Here is a 21405-nt window from a genome sequence, read left to right as displayed (position 1 = left end):
GAAAATCCAAGCCAAAGCTAACTTCTAGCTAAATGTTTGAGGAACACTGTTACTCTTAAAGAGGCCTTTGACCTTGTTCTACAAAAAGTCAGTAAGCAAAGGTGTTACTGCCCTATTGCTTATGAGAAATGGCTATTTCTGTATGACTCAGATGTTTAGTCTCTTCCTCGCTCTCTTTTTTACTTCTTCTGAGATAACTAAACACATAAACTATTTCCTCTCAAGGAAGTTTGGCTTGCCATTTATAGCCAGATGTGCTTATTTGATTGAAAAACTGGGCAATAAGATATAGGAGCCGTATTCTCTTTGGGCTCAACAAAGACATGAATGTCGATGCAACCAACCAATCACTGACTTCTTAAGACAGAAAGAGCAGAGAAGTCAACTATTCAAAGCATTCCCATCTTTGGCCTGTGAGGCAGAGTCCTTGAGATGCAAAACAAAACAAAACAAAACAAAAAAACATATGTCAAGAGGTTCCCAAGCTTGATTTCCTAATTTCTCCAGTCTCATACCTAAGAATAACACAAGGGGGAAAAATCTAGTAGTAGGGAATAACTACAATTTTTATTAAAAAGTAATCATATACTTTATACTGTTCTAAATCACGATTGACCTGCAAAGTCAATAAGAGCTCATTCCAACAACCTCACAGAATATCTTCCAAAGAGGGAATGTAAAAAGATGGGCAAAGTCAATGGGTTTAACTCAATCTTACAGGAGGATTTGTGATTATCCCATCATAAAGCTGTCATTTGTGGGCGAGGGAACCTCGTAGATAAATGAGGACCATTTTTAATGAGATTTATTCTCCTTTAAAAGTGGGACACGTTAGGGGAGCCTGGGTGCCTCAGTCAATTAAGCGTCCAACTTTGGCCCAGGTTGTGATCTCAGTTCATGAGTCTGAGCCCCACATTGGGCTATCTGCTTGCAGCACAGAGCCCACTTCAGGTCCTCTGTCCCCCACTTTCTCTGCCCCTCCCCCGCTCATGTGCACTCTCTCTCTCTCTTAAAAAAATAAACATTAAGGTAATTTTTTTAATAAAAAAAAATTAAAGTGGGACATGGTAATTTTCTATCACTTCACCATGGAGTTAACAGGCAGATGCAAAACGACCATTACTGAACAAAGAAAGCAATTGTATCTTTCCTCAGTTTAATCCTCTAGAACAGAAGGTTAGTTAGCTCAGAGGGGAAGAAGTACTAACCACTGTAAAGAAAGCAGATGAGGCACAAGTGAAAATTCTGCGGACAAGCGAAAACTTCTTCGCAGCAGTAGAGGCTGTGAAATTTGTGAAATTATTTGTCAAATAAATGTAAGGAGACAGCATAAGAGAGTGGAAAGAACGTGAGACTTGGAGTCAGGTGGACAAAGGGGCTTAAATCCCCAAATGCCTCTTCGGAAGAGTGTGACTTTGGGAAAGTAATGTTCCCTCTCTAAGCCTCTATTGCACACCCGTAAAAATAATATTCACCTCGAAGGTTTATTAAGAGGGTAGAATTAGCAAAGGTATGTTAAAGACAGAACACGGGGCCTGGTACCTAGTGGTGCTGAAACGTCATCTCTCTCCCCCCACCGTCCACGTCCAACAAACTCTCACCTTGTTCCCAGGGTTCCCACCAACACCCCGGTGCCCATCTTCTCCAAAACACTTTGTATATGTATTGCAGCATCTTCTTTCTGCAATTGTGTCCTGAGAAACAGAATTCACATAACGTGATTTTTTCCAACTGTGCTAACCTATGTCACATGATACACCAAAGAGACAAAATTCCCTCTGGGTTTTGGGGCGCCTGGGTGGCTCAGTCGGTTAACTGTCTGACTTCAGCTCAGGTCACGATCCCGTAGTTCGTGGGTTCAAGCCCCGCATCAGGCTCTGTGCTGACAGCTCCGAGCCTGGAGCCTGCTTCAGAGTCTGTGTCTGCCTCGCTCTCTGCCCCTCCCCCGCTTGCATGCTGTGCGTGTCTCTCTCTCAAAAATAAATAAACATTAATTTTTTTAATTCCCTCTGCATTTTTTAAATTATTAGAATAAAAAGACCTAGTGAAGGATGGGGTTAGAAAAAAAAATACTTACAAGTTGCTTCAGTAAGATGCTTGGGAGGGATTGCTGTGTGATGCTCAGAGGTTGATTGTATGAGAATCCTCTGCCAAATTCTAGCTCCTGGAGTTCTTCTAATTTATGCACACCTTCCAGGCCAATAATGAGGAGCCCAGAGAATCCTTCAAAATGCCAGCAGGTGGGAGATTTTACTTGTAGGTCTTTTGACTGGTCTTTGTCCAGGCCCTAAATATGCATGCATCATCCCACCCTTTTCTCCAGCCTTCACCTGTCTTGTGTCAAACTGCATTTCTGACCAATGAAACATGAGCAGAAGTGACATGTGTCATGCCCTGGGAGAAATTTTCAGAGCAGTGCATACATTGCCCCATTTCCTGCCCCCTGCCACAGGAACAGACCCTCTCTCAGCCTGAGTCCTCAAGTGATGAGAATGAGACACAAATTAGCGGTCATGAGGCATAAGATAAATACATTCTTGCTCCTTTAAGCCATTGGGATTTGAAGGTTGTTTATTATTGCAGCACGAACCTATCCTACTGATGAAGGCATTACAAAATCATCCGGCTTTGTCCACATGACAGAGAACCAACAGACAAGGATGCTTTTCAAACAGCTAGAAGTCACTGTTTGTAGTATTTCTGAACAAATATTTCTGTTAATATTTTGAGCAGTACATTCACACACACACATCAGCTTTTTGCTATCATAAACAAACCACTTAACAATCCTGTGGTTAAAAGTTGTATTCATAGGGGCGCCTGGGTGGCTCAGTCAGTTAAGCGTCCGACTTTGGCTCAGGTCATGATCTTGCGGTTTGTGAGCTCGAGCCCCGAGTCAGGCTCTGTGCTGACAGCTCAGAGCCTGGAGCCTGCTTTGGATTCTGTGTCTCCTCCTCTCTCTGCTTCTCCCATACTCATGCTCTGTCTCTCAATAATAAGCAAACGTTAAAAAAAAAAAATTTTTAAGTTGTATGCACAGTCTTAATCATTCCTTAAAATTTCTAGAAATGGAATGCTGATCTAGCATGTGGGCAAAGTTCGCTGTCTTTCGTCCAAGATTTCAAATTCTCTTCCAGAAAATTTACTTTTAAAACTTCCTATGTGGTAAATTTAGTTGGAAGCAAGTTATCACAGAAAATATTCCAGCATAGTGTCGACCAATGGAAAGCATCATCTCAAGAGAAATACACTGAACATACTCTACCGAGGAGGGAGAAAGGTAGACGGAGCATGAGTTGCTGGTGGTTCGTCTTGAGTTTGCTTTAGAGCTTTTGAGTGGCACCAAATGGGGACAGAACAGCAATCGCGCACAGCCACACAGGTGTTATTGCCCAAGCACACCCAGCTGAGGGAGCTGGTGGGCACTGAAATCCAGCCAGCACACCATTCATTAAGCCAGGCGCCCAGGCACAGGGTCGCATACACCAGGAGCATTGGCATCTTTTTTTAATTTCACAAAGATGCTGTACAGACTAGTAGCAGCCCTTGGGGATGGTCAAAGAGGAAGAATTGGTGAGCAGAGGAGGAAGGGCGGGCAGTGGAAAAAACTAAGCCCAGCTCTAGAGTGATTCCAGAGTTTAGGAAAAAGAGACCCTTGTTAAGAAAACTCAAACAGCACTCAATTATCATGAAGTTGCACATTCAACCTTCAAAGGCAGATGCCAGGCTGATAATTGGCCAATCCTGTCTCAGTCAGAGAGACCCTTGATCGTTGTCAGGGTTATGGGATCCTGGGTTCTCTCAGCCCTGAACAGCCCCTAATTCATACAAAGCATCACCCTTGTGGGCACTGAGCGCCAACCACTCTATGGTTAGTCTATGGATGGCTTAACGGAATCCAGTGCCATCTGGAAATCTCAACGAGTATCTCAGTTCCTGTGGGAGGAACCACCCACCCAGGGTAACCACATGCACCCACCTTTGCTGCGGAGGAGCTCAGAGGTTTCCTTCAGTCTCTGGAGATCATCATCCAGTCCATCTGTAAACACTAAAAGGACCTGTTGTTTATGAGAGAAAGGAGGGTAGTGGGGAGCAGGGATGGAGTGAAAGGAAGGGGAGAGGGGAATGGGAAGAAAGAAGAGGGAGAAAATGGATACTGAGTACTGAGTGTTGCACATTTTATAAAAATGCAAAGATAAACTTAGCTTTTCTGGTTGTATCCAGCCTTTCACCCTGTTTTGTTTCACCCCTTCCTTTATTCGTTACTTTATTACACATTCGTTTTTACTTCAATCTCAAGACCCCCCACCAAAAGGAGAATTGGAACCAGCTTAACTTGTTCACTTAAAATACCTCCAAAAATGTCTTGCAATATCCATCTTTACTGACACAAAAAAATACCAAAATTTTAATGCGTTTTTAATAATTAAAATGGGTTACCTTTACTCACAGAAAATTTTAATTTAAAAGTGAATTACATATTTAAGAAACAAATCCACTGGCTGCATGATTGAAGGAAAAACCAAATGTAACTTTCAAAGTTTGGGGCTGTCATTTCCAAATAAACATCACGTAAGTTCTTTTCATCTCTACAGGCTTTAGCAGGTGTATAGTTCTTTCCCTTCCCAGGAAGGGAAAACAACCAACAAGCCCTTAGTGAGTTACTAAAGACAGTTCAAAGTGCCGGACTGGAAAATAATGGGCTCTACTCTACATGACAATGAGTGACCATAATGAGCTAATATCTTCCAAGTTGTCTTTGGAGTGAATTTGCATCATGGAAGAATCTGGATCACTAAACTGTGAGCAACTTGAGGGCAGGGATTTATCCTTTTATCCCTACTGGCATTATTTAGCACAGAGCTTCTTGGGCTTAGTGAGTATTTGTTGATTGAATGAAAACATATCCCTCGTTGGTCTTTACTGAATAAGACTATGGTTTTTCTCTACGTAGAATCTCCGGTGAAGGACAACTTATTGGCCTCAGTCACAAAAACCCAATCCCTCCCACCCTGGCAATTGGCTCCATATTATGGATTCTCAGCCTTTATTACCTTCACTGTAGCAGAAGAGAGCTGGATAGCATTATCTCCCAAGGACTGCAAAAAATCCACATCCATATAGTTCCTCTTGGCAGCCTGATGAATTAAGAACGTCTGAATAATCTTATCACTATAATTTTTAAAGCCGGAGTCAAAAATAAGCTGGCCATTTGAGGCAGGGACCAAGTAGCGGAACATCACGTTGGGGCGACCAGGAGCCCTACAGCTGATGTTGGAAAGCTGGGCCATCTGTTGCATCAGCTCTGGCAGTAACCCTTGAAGCTTCTGCTGATCTTGCTTAATGGGACTGGAAATATCAATTCCTACAGACAAATCTATGTTGCATCCTTTGAAAGTGGAGGAGAAAAAAAATCAAATTAGTCATCTCTAGATGCATGACCAGGCCCAGAATATATCAGCCAACCCTGAAAGAAGAACCTGCAGCCAACCCACAGAATATAAGCTAAATAATGGTAGGGATTGTTTGATTTGGGGAGTGGTTTGTTACACAGCAAATCTAACTGATACAATATATAGTGTTTCATAGCTCTGTTCCTCTGCAGTTGCTATTCCCTTTACCTGAAGTGTCCTTTCTCATCTCCTCAACCCCAATCTGGTTAACCCATACATGTCCTTCAAGTTGTAGTTCAAGTGATCCCCTTCCCTAAAGCTCTGACTCATGTCTCCAGGTACTCAAGTTGACTTATTAAATACCCCTGCATGTCCACCGTTATTTTACTTGACCTTCTCTCCCACTAAACAAAGTTTTCTTCATAGTAAGAACTATGACATCTAACTTCCCCAATGCCTGATACAGACAGATGCTTATTAAATGTTTGACAAATGAATGAAGAAGGGAATATGAATGAGCCTTGAGTCTTCTTCCAGCACAAAGCTGTACTATTTCCTTCTCCCCTCAAAGTTTTTTCCCTCATTCACCACTCACATGTATCCTTTATTTCAGGGAAGCATATTAGAAGAGATCAAAACTGACAATCACTCCCAATCTTCTGTTTCTTGTACCTAAAAATTGTTAAGCTCTTCTGGAAGAGAGCTAAAATTTGAAAACCCAGTGATCCTTCAGGCTATACCCACTCACTCACAGGTGAATAATAAAACCATGCACAGAATTCCAATGAGGCAAAAGTTGGTCATAGATGCACCTGGGTTAGAATGCGGACAAATAACTTAAAATGTAACTTATCAATAATAAAAGGGCCACTACCATCAACTACTTTTAGACAACAAGCATAACTTGCAATTTGTCCAGGACAAGCCAAGACACGTGGATATTTTCTCCTTAGTCCAGTGCACATTAGAGTATTTGGCTCAGAAGTTATAAAAACAAAACTGCAGATTTTAGGAGGAAATTTGAGGAAAATAAATAAATACTGAACCCTTTACCAGTGAAAATGGTCATAAACAATATCTCAGGGATCTGAGATCCAGGGCTGAGCCATGAGTTTTCCATCCCCTAAATAATATACATCCATGCTAGCTGGCCAGATGTTTCCAGAAGTGCCAAGACACAAAATGCCTTTCTCCCCTCCTTTCATATAAAATATCTTGGTTTTGTTTTGACTTTTAAATCTCTAATTGAAATTCACCAAAAGGGATTTCCACAGATGTAAATCCCATTTCTACATTTCCAATTTCAGAAAAACAGAAATTTCCCTTTTGCAGTATGGTGTATTATTCCAACATTTCTAATTTACATTTTTTCCCAGGAACATTTCCAGCTGGCTTTATGTAATGCAAGAATATGCAAGCATTTTCTTTCCCTATTAATGTAGAGGGTTGAACCTTGCCAGGTAATCTCTAATGTCTTTATGATTCAGTTTTATGATTCTGGAATTCTGGAATTAATTAGATTCCAGTCATTATGGAGGTATCCAGCTACTTCTATCAAAAAAGTCAGAAGACAAAGCTGAAGATGAATGTAAATGTTAATTTACTACATGCTATAAAATAGTCTAAAAAGAGAAGCAGGAATCCTGTATTTCTTCTCCTGCCCAGGATAATACCCAGGGGTGTGTGTGTGTGTGTGTTTGTGTGTGTGTGTGTGTGTATAACAACCCAAACAACAAACAAAAATAGGACTTTGACTCCTGAAAAATCCAAACTGCTTAATACAAGACATCCCACAATCCACGCTTTTTAGAAAATAATTTTACACATCCACTCTTTTCAATGGATTTCTGAATTCACAAGGACACAACAAAGTGATATCCTTTACACAGTATGAACAAAAATATTAATTGAATGCTCTAGAAAGTTGGCTCCAGCTTTCAACACCAAATTTCTGGGAAGTTCAAACCCTGCCTCCATTATTTCCCATCTGCATTTCTCACCTGGGAATTATGTATGATAAAAGTATCTGCTTCCCATGGAGTTGATGTAGGAATGTTGGGCTTTAGGGGTTTCATCATATACTCCTTTATATGATTTAATGTTATACTTTGCTTTATTATACTATACTATGCATTACTATGCCATATTATACCATTGTATGCCATTCTATGGTATTCTATATCATACTATATTATACTCTTCTATACTATATTATCCTTCATTATGCCCTACAATACCATACTATGCTGTACTGTACTATACTACACACTCTACTAGACTGTACTAGACTACTCTCCTATTCAAGGTGTAATTTGAGGACCAACTGGATCAACATCACCTGGGAGCTTGTTAGAAATGCAGAATCCCACCCTCACCTACTGAATCAGAATCTACAGTTCAACAAGATCTCCAGGTGATTTGAATGCATATTCAAGGTTGAGAGGCCCTCTTTTGCTCTACCACACTATACCAAAACACACTCTAGAACAATATCCAGTACACAGACTCTAGAACCAGACTGCCTCAAGTTTAAATCTCAGCTGTGCCATTTACTCAGGCCAAATAACCTGATTTTGCTGTGTTTTCGTTTCCTCAACTGTAAAATGGTATTTACTTAATAGGGTTATGTGAAGATTAAATGTTTTTATACATGGAAGCCCTCAGAATAGCCCCTAGCACACATACACACACACACACACACACACAAAAGGACCATCTACAGCTTGGCCATTCTGACTACAATGTGATTGTGTTGGAGAATCTCACTCCCTGTGGGTAGGAGGGAGCACTGTCCATGAAGATATTCTCTGGGTCAATCTCCCACTGAAAGGCAAGTTTGGGGACCAGCATAGACCCAAACTGTTGGGAGGAGGAGCTTTGTCAACAAAGCAGAGAGACCTCTCTTCAAAGCCACATAGAGAAAAACAATGTGTTTTATTTCGTAAGAGCACCCATGCAACTGATATTACTCTCTGCTTCGATTTCCTTTTTGGTATGCCCAAATCTTCATTAAGTTGTGTTTACATATGCCATTCTAGTTCTTCTATCTACAAGGAATACACTGAAGAATTGTAAGGACTTTCTACAGAGTCCTGGGAAGGTTCGGGCCACTGGAGTCCAGAATGGTGACAGCCTTGAGAATGACTAAAAAAAAAAAAAACCCTGGTGAAAATGAACCACAGCATTCAGAGTTCAGGCCAGCTGTCCTCTCCTCAGGGTGACCCTCCCTCCCTCCTCCAGTTAGAAGGACTTGTTTCATTTTATTAAGAGAGACAACAGTGTCCCTGACACTTACAATGGGCTCTTGGATCAAATAACAAACCCTCTGTCACTTACCTTGTGGAATGCAGACCTTAAGAAGAATTTTCTTCTCCAGGTTCTGCAGGGACTCAAAATTCTCCTCATAGTATACTTTTTGTGGGTCATTAGTAATCTCCAAAAGCTGAGCACTTTTGGCTGCTCCCACCCCAATGGCAAAAATAATGATGTTCCTGTCCCTGAGAGCCTTGGCTGGTATGGCTACATTATCCTGGGCAACCCCATCGGTGATCACAATCAAATACTGATGAACACTGGGTCTCCCTCCTCTTGGACTGTCAAAAAAAGGCAGAGTGAAAGTCAGGGCTTTCCCAGTGTAGGTGCCATGATTCATTTGCTGAACATCTGAGATGGCTCTGTGGATGTCCACCTTTGAGGAGTATTGGTTGAGCCTGAATTCTTCCTGGGGGGTTGAGCTGAACTGCAAAAGGCCAATCTGAATTTCATCAGCACCAATATTAGCATGGTTCACCATCCTCTTCATGAATCCTTTCATCTTTTCAAAGTTTATTGCAGAGATGGATTCTGAACCATCTATCAGGAAGATAATATCAGCTTGCCTATTCTTACAGGCTGGGGAAAAAAAAGGAGAACAGAACATTCACTCAGAGCCTGAAACCAATGAATTATAAATCCCCAGGACAGTCTGGGGTGGCATAGACACAGCATGAAAACATTTTTAAAGGGGGTGGGAGAGGAAGTCAATGAAATAAATTTTCTGTGACCCAGCACAAATGAGATACAGCTGTATGATAAAGATAAAATTTAACCAACTTGCTTCATCCCAGGTCATGGTCACTCTGTGTCCAATATTCACTTTTGGACCAGTGAGTCCACACTTTGAGAATGAAGCCTATTCAAATAGGTTGTATGCATATACTTGGCAGGAAAGAGAGACTAAGGGAAAAAATTCTTACACTCTGAGGAGCAGATGTCCTGTAACACGTCTTGTTGAATGGCCTTCAAGGAATCAAACTCAGCTGCAAAAAACATCTTGTCTTCAGCTATCTCCTTGAGTTCATTATCATTAGCATTTTTGATTCCAATAGCATAAATGATGACTCCCTCTGCCCTCAATGCGTCTGCAGGCTCAGCCACCGGGTCCTCAGATTTACCACCAGTGATGACTATGAGATACCAAGGCACATTGCTGCGAGCAGTGTTCACAAAGACCTGAGCCATGCTGCCCAAGGCCAGACCGGTCATGGTGCCACCTCCCCTCTGTTGGATGCCATCAATGGCTACCTTCAGCTCTGCCACACTGGAATACTGGCTGAGGATAAATTGACTATTAATTCTATCTGAGTATTGAACGACTCCAAACCGTATTCTGTCAGGCCCAATACGGAACATCTTTATCACCTCATTCATGAACACCTTCATTTCAAGAAAATCATTGTGCTTGATGTTGCTAGACCCATCGACAAGGAAGTAGATGTCAGCCTTCTCGATGTGCACACAGTCTAGGCAATAAGAAGAAGGAGGAACCCGTTAGAACACAGGGTGAGATAGCAAGTAGCCAAAGCTATTCATCCTGATCCCCAGCCATACCTCCTCAGCTTTCATTGTTCCCTTGAGAGCCAACAGCTTTTTACTGAAAACACCTGTGACTCTGCCTAGAGGTACTGTTTGACCAAGAGCACACCAGGCAGACCACAGTGCCTGGGAATGAGTTTCAAAGAAGCCACGAACCAACAACTGACAGGGGATGGTGGATAAACACCCAGCTCCCATCCCCTTGGGTGGGACAACTCTGAGGTGAGCTCTACACGGTTTTCCTGAGTCCCCAACAGAACTGAGCCCCAGCTACCAACAGCAATTATGTGCTCACCAATTCAGCCTCTGTTGGCTGCCTTCCCTTCTTTTCTCAAATCTCCACGCCCCTACCAGTATCCCCTGGGGGCACTTCCCCGCTAAATCACTTGCATACATATCCTTGTCTCAGAGTCTATTTCTGGTGAACCCCACTTAAGATCTGAAGTAACAGTACTTGACCTTTCTCAAATGGGGAAGTTGAAGACAAGCTAAAGTAAAATATCAGGACATATTTGAAGCTAGGAATTGTCTCAGTATCCAATATCCCTGTTTCCCATGCAAGTCAGACTTTTAAAATAAGGGCAAAAGAGTACACTTGCTGAAGCTTTATTAATTTAAGCTAATATAAAACTTTGTTTTAAATGAGCTTTACTTAAATGAATCACTTTGTATTAAGGCTTAGACTCCAAAGGGCAAAATGGCTCCACAATCAGATCCTTTCTCAACCACTTAGTATCAGGCTTGCCCCTTTGCATCTCAATTTCCTAATCGTCAAATGATGATCTTAACACTTCCTCAGTAAGATTATAGTAAGGATTAAATAAGATCATAGAAAAACAGCAGAACTGATTTTTTAAAGCAATGGTTAAGATCACTCATTATCACATAGTAGATTCCTCAGAAAGAATCAAAAAGGGGTGCCTGGGTGGCTCAGTCAGTTGAGCGTCTGACTCTTGATTTTTGCTCAGGTCATGATCTCATGGTTTCTGGGATCAAGCCCCATATCAGGCTCCATGATGATGGTGCAGAGCCTGCCTGGGATTCTCTCTCTCCCTCTCTCTCTGCCTCTTCCCCACTCCTCTCTCCCCCACCTCTCAAAATAAATTCATAGACTTTTAAAAAAAGAATGAAACATAATTTTCTCCTTGCACCTCTCATAAAAGGTGGGTCAGCCATGTGTCATGCATCTCTAGAACGCTTTGTTTCAGGGAAGAATTAAGAGCCTTTTCATGTTTCTTGGCTGAAAGGGAAGCGGTCTGAGGCTGGAGATGGGCTTCCTTGCTCAGGCCTTCATTTGAGAGGACCTTGGTTGACCCAATATGGAGTATATACTTATACTTTTAAAAATAAGTATTATTATTTATCTGAATTAGATTCAAATGTAACTGGGCATCCCATATTGTACCTGGAAATCCTACCCCAGCAGGGGAAGCACTGGAAAGGTGTGGAGATAGTTATCCACCTCTCTGGTAAAGTGTTTTTTGAATGCTTGGCAAATCGAGGGGAAGTTATAGAAAAAGAAGGCAGAAATTCAGATCTTGCTGGAAGTCAGCAACCACTGGTAATAGGTATGTGGCTGGCCTGAGTCTGAGAAAAAGACCATGGGGCAGGAAGGGGCATCTCTGGAGCCAGTCCCATGCAGCAATGCTCCAAAGACACTCCACTGTAGCCCAGGGCCTTTGCAGTGTCCAAAGGTATCCCAGAGCCCTGAAGACTGTCTGGCACTACACATTCATGCCAGTCTTGGCAGATGGAAATTTGAGGCAGGAAGGCAGACAGAATAATTTTTACAGTCTGGATGCTGCTATGCATCCATATCTATTACATACATAAAGTCCTTAGCAGAGTATCTGACACATAGCTGATGACCAATAAATGATAGATAATATGATCTTGTGATCACCCAGGACAGATTTCTGGTAAAACTTCCCAAACTTCCATTTGCCTCTAACCACTGTAGACTTTGGGCTGATTTTCCTGATTCCGGGTTTCATGTTAGCTGCTGTGCAGTCTGGGAATGAAATCAACTCTCAGCCCTTATACTGTCTATGAATTAGAACAGAAAAGGAGCTTCTCTCCCTGTCCCCTACAGATTGTAGGGAAGGGTGCACAAGGAAATGAAATTCGTATTTAATGATTTTGTTTCTCATTCCCAGAACAGAGAAAGGGAGTAAAGATACAGGCCAAAGCGAAAGATGGGAATTTATTTAGATATTTTAAATCTCTAGACTTCAGCACAAGTAATCAAGAAACTACAAAATTATTTAATGATTATTTTTCAAAAAAGACTCAGTGCTTTTCCCCTGATGATATAATCACAGCCTTGAATTTTTAAGTTAATTATTTACATTTTAAGTAGTCAACTTCTATTATTCTGATCTGAATCTTAGAAATATTAGCATGGGTGGACAAAAATAGACAAATAGACAGACAGACACAAAGATACTTGTAATAACCAGTAAGTGGAACATTAGGGATTTAAAATTCAGGCAGTTTGTGGGGTGCCTGGATGGCTCAGTCAGTTAAGCATCAGACCCTTGAATTTGGCTCAGGTCATGATCCCAGGGTCATGGGATTGAGCCCTGTGCCGAGTCCCAGGTCAAGCCCCAGGTCGAGTGTGGGGCCTATTTAAGATTTTCTCTCTCTGTCCACCCCCACTTGCTCTCTCACTCTCTAAAAAAAAAATATTTAACAAAAAGCTCAGGCAGTTTGACTCCATGGTGCATATACTTAACTGGTATGTTTTCTCGGGTGTGCTTTTCAAACTGCATATGCAGTAGGAGCTCTCCTAACCAACTTCCTCTGAAGCAGCTCACCAGATAATTGACTTTCTCCCTTCCCTCTATAACACATGAGTGATGCCCACACAATACACTGAGTTCCCTCCCCTTAGAAGCCCCCAAGGGCAACATTAAACAGTTCTGCTTCACTCAGTGGAAGATGTGAACATTAATAAAGGGAAACCTCTCTAAAATGGACACAGGAAAGTAGAAAGGGGAGCTCTCACACCCTACCACTTGTCCATTACAGACCTCAACAGAAGAATCCTCAGTAGGAAAGAATCAATTACAGCCCCAACAGGAAAAATATGAATAATGCATCTCCTACAAAAAACCAACTACCCCAGCAACTCAGCCAATGAGAAACTGCCATCATTTTGAACTCTTGCATTTTTCCAATGGGCTTTTGTTCAGAACAATCCCTCCTGATTTCTCCCTTCTTCTCAATAAAATAACATTCTTCTCCTTTGTTTGTTGGACTCACCCACTGTTACTGTGCCTTGCTGTCCCTCGTTGCAGTTCTCTGCTATTCCCAAATAAACCCATTTTTCCTGGTAAAATAACTGACTCTTTTATTTGTAAGGCCAACAAAGAATAAGCCTACCAAGAACAACGTGAGTTTGTTCTCAGCCTATTTATGGCAGTTTTGTTACTACAAGTACACAACAAATCAAATATTGTGCAGATCAATAGGACAGGAGCATGAATAAAAGCGGTTTATTACGTCTATGAAAACCAGGTTAACTGCTTAGAAAAGACCCAATGAAAGTAAATTGTTTTAAAGGAAACTGTTGACGTACAAGATAGCACTACAAAAATTGAATTTTTGAGATCGTAAAAATAGGGATTTCTATACTCAGCTGTTTCAAAAGCAACTAAGTTTTCATCCCACTTTAAAGAAACTGAAACTGGAAATTATAGATACCATTGGATGATTGATGAAGAAAATATACAGAACTCCAATCAGCTGGGCTCAGATGCAAAGAAGCCTCGGTCCTCCACAAAAGATTGGCAAATTAACGTTCATTTATATTTTAAAGTTAAAATCTTTCAATTTCAGGAATGTTGGTGTCTTTTTAGAAATAATTTTCCACTTCAAGTAGCTTAAGCTTTAGTAAATCCATACCTAGATCCCTAAGGCCTCTACTGTAAATATACATAGATCTTCATCAAACTGATAAAAGGGATGAGAGCCAAGAAAGGTAGAGTGAGGCATGTTCACTCTTTATATTCTTTTGGAATCAAAACACAATAAAGACTTTGTAAGTTTTGTGTTCCTGTTTTTTAATAAACTGACCCTGAAATCCTTCCTTGGATGAGGAGTGGAGGATGTGGGTATATGGAACAAACAGAGTAAAGATTAAAAAAAAAAAAAAGATCAGATTTTGAGAAGGTCCTCCTACCTTCTTTCAGGGCACGGCCAATCCCAGAAATGGAAACTCTGTTGTCCACAATCTCAGGGCAGAGCTGATTCTTAATCTTGCTCCCCACAACAGAGAGTTGCAGAAAGGATTCCAGCGAGATGACGTGCTTCCAAGGAGGATATGATGCCATCATCTCCAGGTCCTTTCTGTTTGAGGTAAGCTGGGTGCCCACCACATAGATGGTAACCCCTGCCCTGCGGAGGAGAGAAGCTGGAACAGACACATGGTCTTGGGAGAAGCCTTCTGTGATGACCACAGCCATCTGCTGCACACCCTGCTTCGACCGGCTACCCTTCTCCTCAATGAAAACCTCGTTCCTTAGGAAATCCAAAGCAGCACCAGTTTTGGTCCCTCCACTTCTTCTCCGGTAGGTTAATTTGTCCAAATGCTCCAAGATTTTGGCTTGGTTCTGAAATGCATCCAGGGAAAACTCAAGTCGTGGCTCCTCACTGTAAAATACCAAGCCAATTCTCACAACATCAGGATGAACGCGTAGAGAGCGGACAGTGGTCTTTAAGAAGTTGACAACTTGTTGGAAATTCGACTGCCTGTCCTTGCTGAATTCCTCAATGAGGAAGACTAAATCAGCTGGGACAGCAGTGGGACATACTGTAAACAAAAACAGAAAGAAGGGCTTTAGGATGAGAACAGAGTAAAAGATGATACTCATTTTTGCATCATGCTACATTTTTGCCATATTTTAAATTATTTTAATTTTTATTTTTTGAGAGAGAGAGAGAGAACGCATACGTGTGCAGGTGAGGGAGGGGCAGAGAAAGAGGGAGAGAGAGAATCCCAAGCAGGCCCCATGCTGTCAGTGCAGAGCCCGACATTGGGCTCAATTTTATGAATCCCTAGTGCATGACCTGAGCTGAAATCAAGAGTCCAACACTTAACCAACTGAGTCACCGATTTTTGCTATATTCTTATGTTGTAGTATGCTACATTTTTAAGTTCTGTAATAATATATTTAGGATCAAAAATTCTAATAAATATGTTATACTAACTTATACTAATGAATTTTAGAATTTAGTAGAAGCCTTTATTTATGACCACTATTTGGCATGACAGTCAAAGAACATCACAGGTTTCATACCTATTGCAAAATTTTTCACTGGAAGGAGTATTCACATTACTTGCAAAATATGTAAATATATGAATATCCACAAGAAAGTGCTTTAAGATCATTTTTCAATTCATCAAAGTTCATTAAAAGCATCTGAGTCTTGCTTGACTAGTTTTTTTGTTCATTTTTCTAGTTTCAGGAAACACTGGGTCAAATTCTCTATTATAGACCTAAAACCTCCTTGATTTAATAGTTTTTCCTCTTGGTACAGAAGAAAATAAGAAATTGTGACTATTAACTTGTGCCCCTTTCTCTGAAAGATCTCATGTCATTTCAACAGAGACAACATGAAATGTTGCAAGTTCCTATGAAAAATCTTTGTCCAAAACCTGGGCAAACTTTTTCACTTTGCTATAAAAGAGCCTTCTCTTGAATGTTCCTCAAATGGGAGAATGGAGCTGTAACTGCATAAACTCCCTTCCAAGAGGAATGCAGACTCCTCCCATCCAATTTAAGGCAGTTCCTAACAGAAATCCACTGTGTCCACACACCAAAAAGGTCCAGATCTGCTTTGACATGTGAAGACAGAAGCCTGCCTAGCACAGAGCAAAGCCACACATGCAGAAGGCTGAAGCCAGGCTATAGACAGCTGGGCACTGTGACACAAAGTTTAGAGAAGCCAAAGAGTACCCTTGTGACTTACCTGTGGCCTCGTGATGTCCTGTAATTTCCCCCTTTTTATAAGGAACCAAAAATTTTGCCAAGCCTAAAACACTTTCTTTAGAAACTCCAGGCACCTTTGACTTCTCCTTTCCTTCACCTGCTAGTACAAAGTTATACCTGCTAGTATTATAGCTGACCCTTGATCAACATGGGTTTGACCTGTGCTGGTCCTCTTACACACGTGGGTTTTGTTTTTAAGAGTTGACCCCAAAAGATGCAGGTCACCCAAATCTCCACAGACACAACCAAAGGCGCCCGCTGCCCACTGAGCACCAGGGAGGCCTGCTGAGGCTGTCGGCAGCCCCCTGGGGCCCCAGAACTGGGCAGGGCCACAGGTTGCCCTGCATGTCCATGAGATGGTCAGGTAAAGTGCCAGGGCTGGGGCAGGAGGCTGGGCTGAAGCAGAGGAAAACACCCAGATGGCAGGGACGGCACCGTGTGGGGACCCCTGAGCCCCTGGTGAACCCGCACCCTTTCCCTCCGTTCTCTGCTCACCGAGCTCCCAGGCAGACCTCTTTCCATGTGATGCCCTTGCCCCTGCATCTTGCAGAGGCCAGTGCACTCATGTGTGGCCACAGCTACCCATGGCCACAGGCTGGCGCTACACCTCCAGGCAGATGGGGCAGACGTACTGAACCTCAAGGCTATATGTATGCCACCACCCACGGGCCCACCTGGCAGCTGCCCTTACCAACCCGAAATCACCAGGCTGTGCCACACTTACCCTGTGCAGCCCCTGGCCCAGCCTGCCTGTGTGCAGATTTTTTTTTTCAGTACTGTAAATGTACTTTCTCATCCTTATAATTTTCTTAATAACATTTTCTTTTCTCTAGCTTACTTTATTGTAAGAATACAATATATGATACATGTAACACACAAAAACGTGTTAATCCACTGTTTAGGCTATCCATAAGGTTTCTGTCAACGGAAGGCTATAAATAGTTAAGTTTTGGGGGCATCAAAATTTATATGGAGATTTTCAAATATGGGGGCTGGGGTAAGTGCCCCTAACCCCTGAGTTGTTCGAGGGTCAACTGTATTCTCCTTTCAAGTTGTTCTCATTATCAGAGGCACCACAGGGCTAGACCCAGCCATCCTATGTGGCTAGGGGACAGCTCAGCCTTAAAGTCCTTCTGAGTTTGAGGTGTCCTGTGGAATTCAGCCTGGCCCCTGAAGACTTCTTTAAAGACCACTTTGGTCATGTCATTTTTCCTGCTTAAAAGCCTACAGTTACTTACCAGTACCATTGGGACCCCTGGGGTCCATCCTACCTCATCCAATCTTATCTCTCACTACTTCTAAACCATCCCCCTTACCTCCCATTTGTTCCATTTTTCCACTCTCTTCCCCATTTATCCAGCCCATTCACATTTCCACAGCCCTGCTCTTCCCCTTACCAAGAGTAGCCTCCTCCCTTCTCCCCATGTATTAAAATCATACTTATTATTGAGGAACCAACACAATTCCTCTCAGGTCAGATTCTCCATTATATCCTCCTTTCTACTTCTACTTAGTGTGGTGTCTGGAAGGTGCTTCTTAGTTCTTTATTACCTCTACTTAGATTTTCCTCATGTTGTCTCACATGTGTTTGTCTCTTCCGCCTATAAAATTCCAAGGACCCTCAAGCTCTACGTGTTGAGAGGTCAGGGCAGAGCTATGATAGTTCAGAGAAAAAAAAGGGATTTATCACATCTGTTGTGAGGATCGACTAGAAGCTCCACCAAGAAAATAACGTAGCTACTGAAGGATAAAGTTTTGCCTGTGGGCCTTCTAGGCTGGTAGTACAGTGTATTCAAGGGCAGAGACAGTGGTGGGAAAGTATGACAAGTATACAGTAAAGGCTGAGTAGTTCAGCTTGGCTAGTGATTAGAATGTATAAAAGGACTTAACAGGAGCTAAGTCTCCATGGTTCTCATCCCCAGGGGACATTTTGAAATATACGGTGGTGTTTCGAATTGTCATAAGATCTGGGGATGCTACTGGCAGGAACCAGGAATGTTAGGCCTCTCACAATGCACAGTACAATCCTACACTATGAATCGTCCCACTCAGAATGTCAATAGCACCTCCCTTGAACATCTTGAACACCAATTTAAGGACAGACTTTGTTTAATCTCTGGGGATAAGCCTGAATGCTCCTTTCTCCTGAAAAAGGCATAGGGTAACTTGAATTATTGTGCGGAAATATTCACTGCCTACACCTCAGTTCCATGGGAGGAATATACTTCCTTACTCCATTGATAATGACATAACTACATGACTTGCTTTGGCCAATGGGATATCAGCAGATGATGATTCAGAGGTCTTAAAAGTGCTTATGTAGTTGAGTTTTCTCTCTTGCACCTGTGTAATTACCACGGGAAGAATATGCCCAGACTAGCCTAATAATCCCAGGAGGAAGATGAGAGCTATGGAGCGAAGCCAAATGTAGATCAACCAACCCTCAGACAAATCTCAGATCCGTGAATAAGCCCAGGCAAGATCAGCAAAGCCATTCAGTTGAGCCCAACAAAGATTAGATGATCCCCAGCAGATCTGAGAAAATAAATGATTCTTTTTTCTGGATGGCTTCTTAAGTGGCGTCATTGTGACCACAGTTAACGAATATAAGGTGTGTGCCTGAGGGAACCCCATTCCTCCTCCTCTTCCCCATTCACTGATGTTGAATCCCAGTACTGAATCCAGAATGCCCCCTTCTCTGTTCTTTCTCCAGAGTATCTGAGACCTCTTGGTGGCTCACACACATAGGGACCAAACCTTACCTACTACAGCCTCCTTCTCGGACTCAATCCCAAACTCAGTCTTCCCAGTCCCTTGGATCACCACACTCACATCCTGCATAATCTGTCTGACTCCATCTTGTCCTTGCATCTCAAATACAAGGGGTGGGGTTGCCATCCCCTCCAGTTCTCTCTGGACAAAGTCCTGTACACCCACAGACATGACTTTCACGCCTTTCTCCCTCAAAGTCTGTGCGGCCTCCCAGACCTCATCTTCAGATTTGCCTGAGGTCATAACCACTGCATATTGGGGAACACCCTGGAGAAACCGGCTTCCTGCTGCCTCCCGGAAGAAGGTCCGATGAAGGTACCGCAGAGCTTTGCCTGTCCTCCTGGAGCCACCCCGGAGCAAAAAGTGTCCGTGGATGTGCGCAATCATCTCATCCTGGGTCTGATAGGTATTGAGCAAAAATTCAGTGTGACCTTGACCGCCATACTGAGCCAGTCCAATCTGGTACTTGTCCCTGCCAACATCCAGCAGGCCAACCACTCTGGACATGAAATTCCGCATCCACTGGAAACTCGCCTGTGATGTGTTCTGTGAGGTGTCGGCAAGAAAGACCACATCTGCATAAGCCTCGGTGAATTCTGGAATTAAAGAGAGAAGAAGGAAAGAAAAGACACAGAGGAGAAAGTAAATCAAATCAAGATCGCATGAAAATTGGATACAAGGACGTGGGGAACATAAGAGGGAGAGGTCCGCTCTTTTTGTAACACGGTACGTATGGTACTCCCACCTCCTCCATGTGAGACTATCACAAGGCTCTCTCCCTTTCACACGCCACTTCCTTTGCTGTCTGCTTTCTTAGACGAAAGTACCTCTTACCTGTTCTTCCACCAATGAAAGAGGCAAGGGAAATGGACACATCCAGAGCAGTTATTTTGTGCTAGCAATTTTTATACGTTGCCTGATTTAATCCTTATCAACCATCCTAGTAGGCAAGTGTCATCTTCACTGTACAGAGGAGAACACTAAAGTGAGAAGTGAAACCTGCACGTTGACACTCACATAACTAGAAAGTGGCAAAGGCAGGATCAAAAACACGGGTCTTCTAGACTTCCTCTGAACAACATGGCAGGATGTCCTTTTCTAGCTGTGAGAACGGCATTCATCCTTCAACCCTCAGCTCCAATGTTCCTTCACCCGGGAAGTCCTCCCAGGTTCCACAGTGATGGCAGCCGACTCCTTCTCCTGCCCTCTCACTACACTCTGTGTGTCCTGAATCATACTGTGATTACGTGTCTTGGTCAGAATATTGGATTTTGACATAGCTGCTTACCTTTTACCTTACCCTCCACTGCCAAGCACAGAGTCTGAAGAATCCCTCCTGAGAAATCCTGCGGGGTGTTGAAGTTTTCGGTGTCGAAGAGAAACTTCTCAAATGGCTCACTGGCTATTTTTTTTGCAGTTCCTGAACATCCTGCACATTGACCCCTACCACATACACAAGAACTCCACATTCTTTTAACTTGTCGGCTGCCTCCTGGACTTCATCATTTGACTCCCCATCTGTCACCGGGATAACTATCTGAGGAACCCTGTCCTTGGCCCGGCTGCCAGCTGCCTCAGTGAAGTAGTCTATCCTGATAAACTCCAGGGCACTGCCTGTGTTTGCTCCTGTACGGTAGGGAAGATTCTGGATCTGTTCCAGGACCACACTCTTCAGAGGGTACTGGTTCAGCTGAAAGGCTGGGTAGATGTTGTCATTATACTGAGCAAGTCCCACTCGGACCTGATCACTGCTGATGCCAAGCCCCAAGACAACAGAGTGAAGGAAGTTCTTCACTTTCCAGAAGTTCTGGGGTCCAAGGCTGGCTGAGATGTCTACTAGGAAGACAATGTCTGCCAGGACTGCCTCTCTGCAAGCTGCGAGAAAGAGGACAAAAAGCGTGGGGGTCTGTGGGGCTTCACTCAAAATGCTCAGAACCAGTGGAGCTGAACGGTGTACAGAAAGGAGAGCAGTGCCAGCCAGACTACACTCCATGACCCTCAGCCACCCTAAATGACAATGCTCAGAGAAGTGACAACATTCCCTGAGCTTTTCCTTCCTTCGACTCCATCATCTTCTGAGGCTTCTGTCCTGTTCTATTGATACCTCCAGTCTTAGAATCCATTTGGACAATCCCTTGAACCTCATTAAGAAGAAAAACCCTTTTATGAATGTAGCAGCATGCTGAGAAAGCGGTTTTCCTCTTCCCAATGGCATTAAACTTCATCTCTACAAGTGTGCTGCTAGCAACAGGTCAGAAAGCTGGAATATACTCATGTATTCCATGATACATCTCATTATAGCTCCATCACTTAGGAGCCCTGTGCCCTATTTATCACTCACCTTTTTGAGACTCAATTTTCTTCCCTGCAGCACTGAAATCTTTATACCAGCC

The 21405-nt window shown here is 42.8% G+C and overlaps 1 protein-coding gene across 1 annotated transcript in view; it reads right to left on the bottom strand.

Annotated features, from left to right (window-relative positions):
- The window catches only part of LOC112850031 (collagen alpha-4(VI) chain-like), a 142419-nt gene that overhangs the window by 82423 nt on the left and 38591 nt on the right, over positions 1-21405 (bottom strand). Inside the window, 10 exon segments of the mRNA XM_086675638.1 lie at positions 1602-1694; positions 2078-2223; positions 3980-4058; positions 5055-5389; positions 8730-9284; positions 9629-10174; positions 14431-15060; positions 19003-19608; positions 20301-20421; positions 20424-20887. Of these exon segments, the coding sequence (XP_086531764.1) occupies positions 1602-1694; positions 2078-2223; positions 3980-4058; positions 5055-5389; positions 8730-9284; positions 9629-10174; positions 14431-15060; positions 19003-19608; positions 20301-20421; positions 20424-20887 (3575 nt within the window).

This window comes from Puma concolor, chromosome C2 (genome assembly GCF_028749965.1).
Source record: "Puma concolor isolate L17-30 chromosome C2, mPumCon1.1.hap2, whole genome shotgun sequence".
Lineage (NCBI taxonomy): Eukaryota > Metazoa > Chordata > Mammalia > Carnivora > Felidae > Puma > Puma concolor.
The sequence above is the reverse complement of the archived record's forward strand: the minus strand, read 5'-3'. Positions and strand labels throughout refer to the sequence as shown.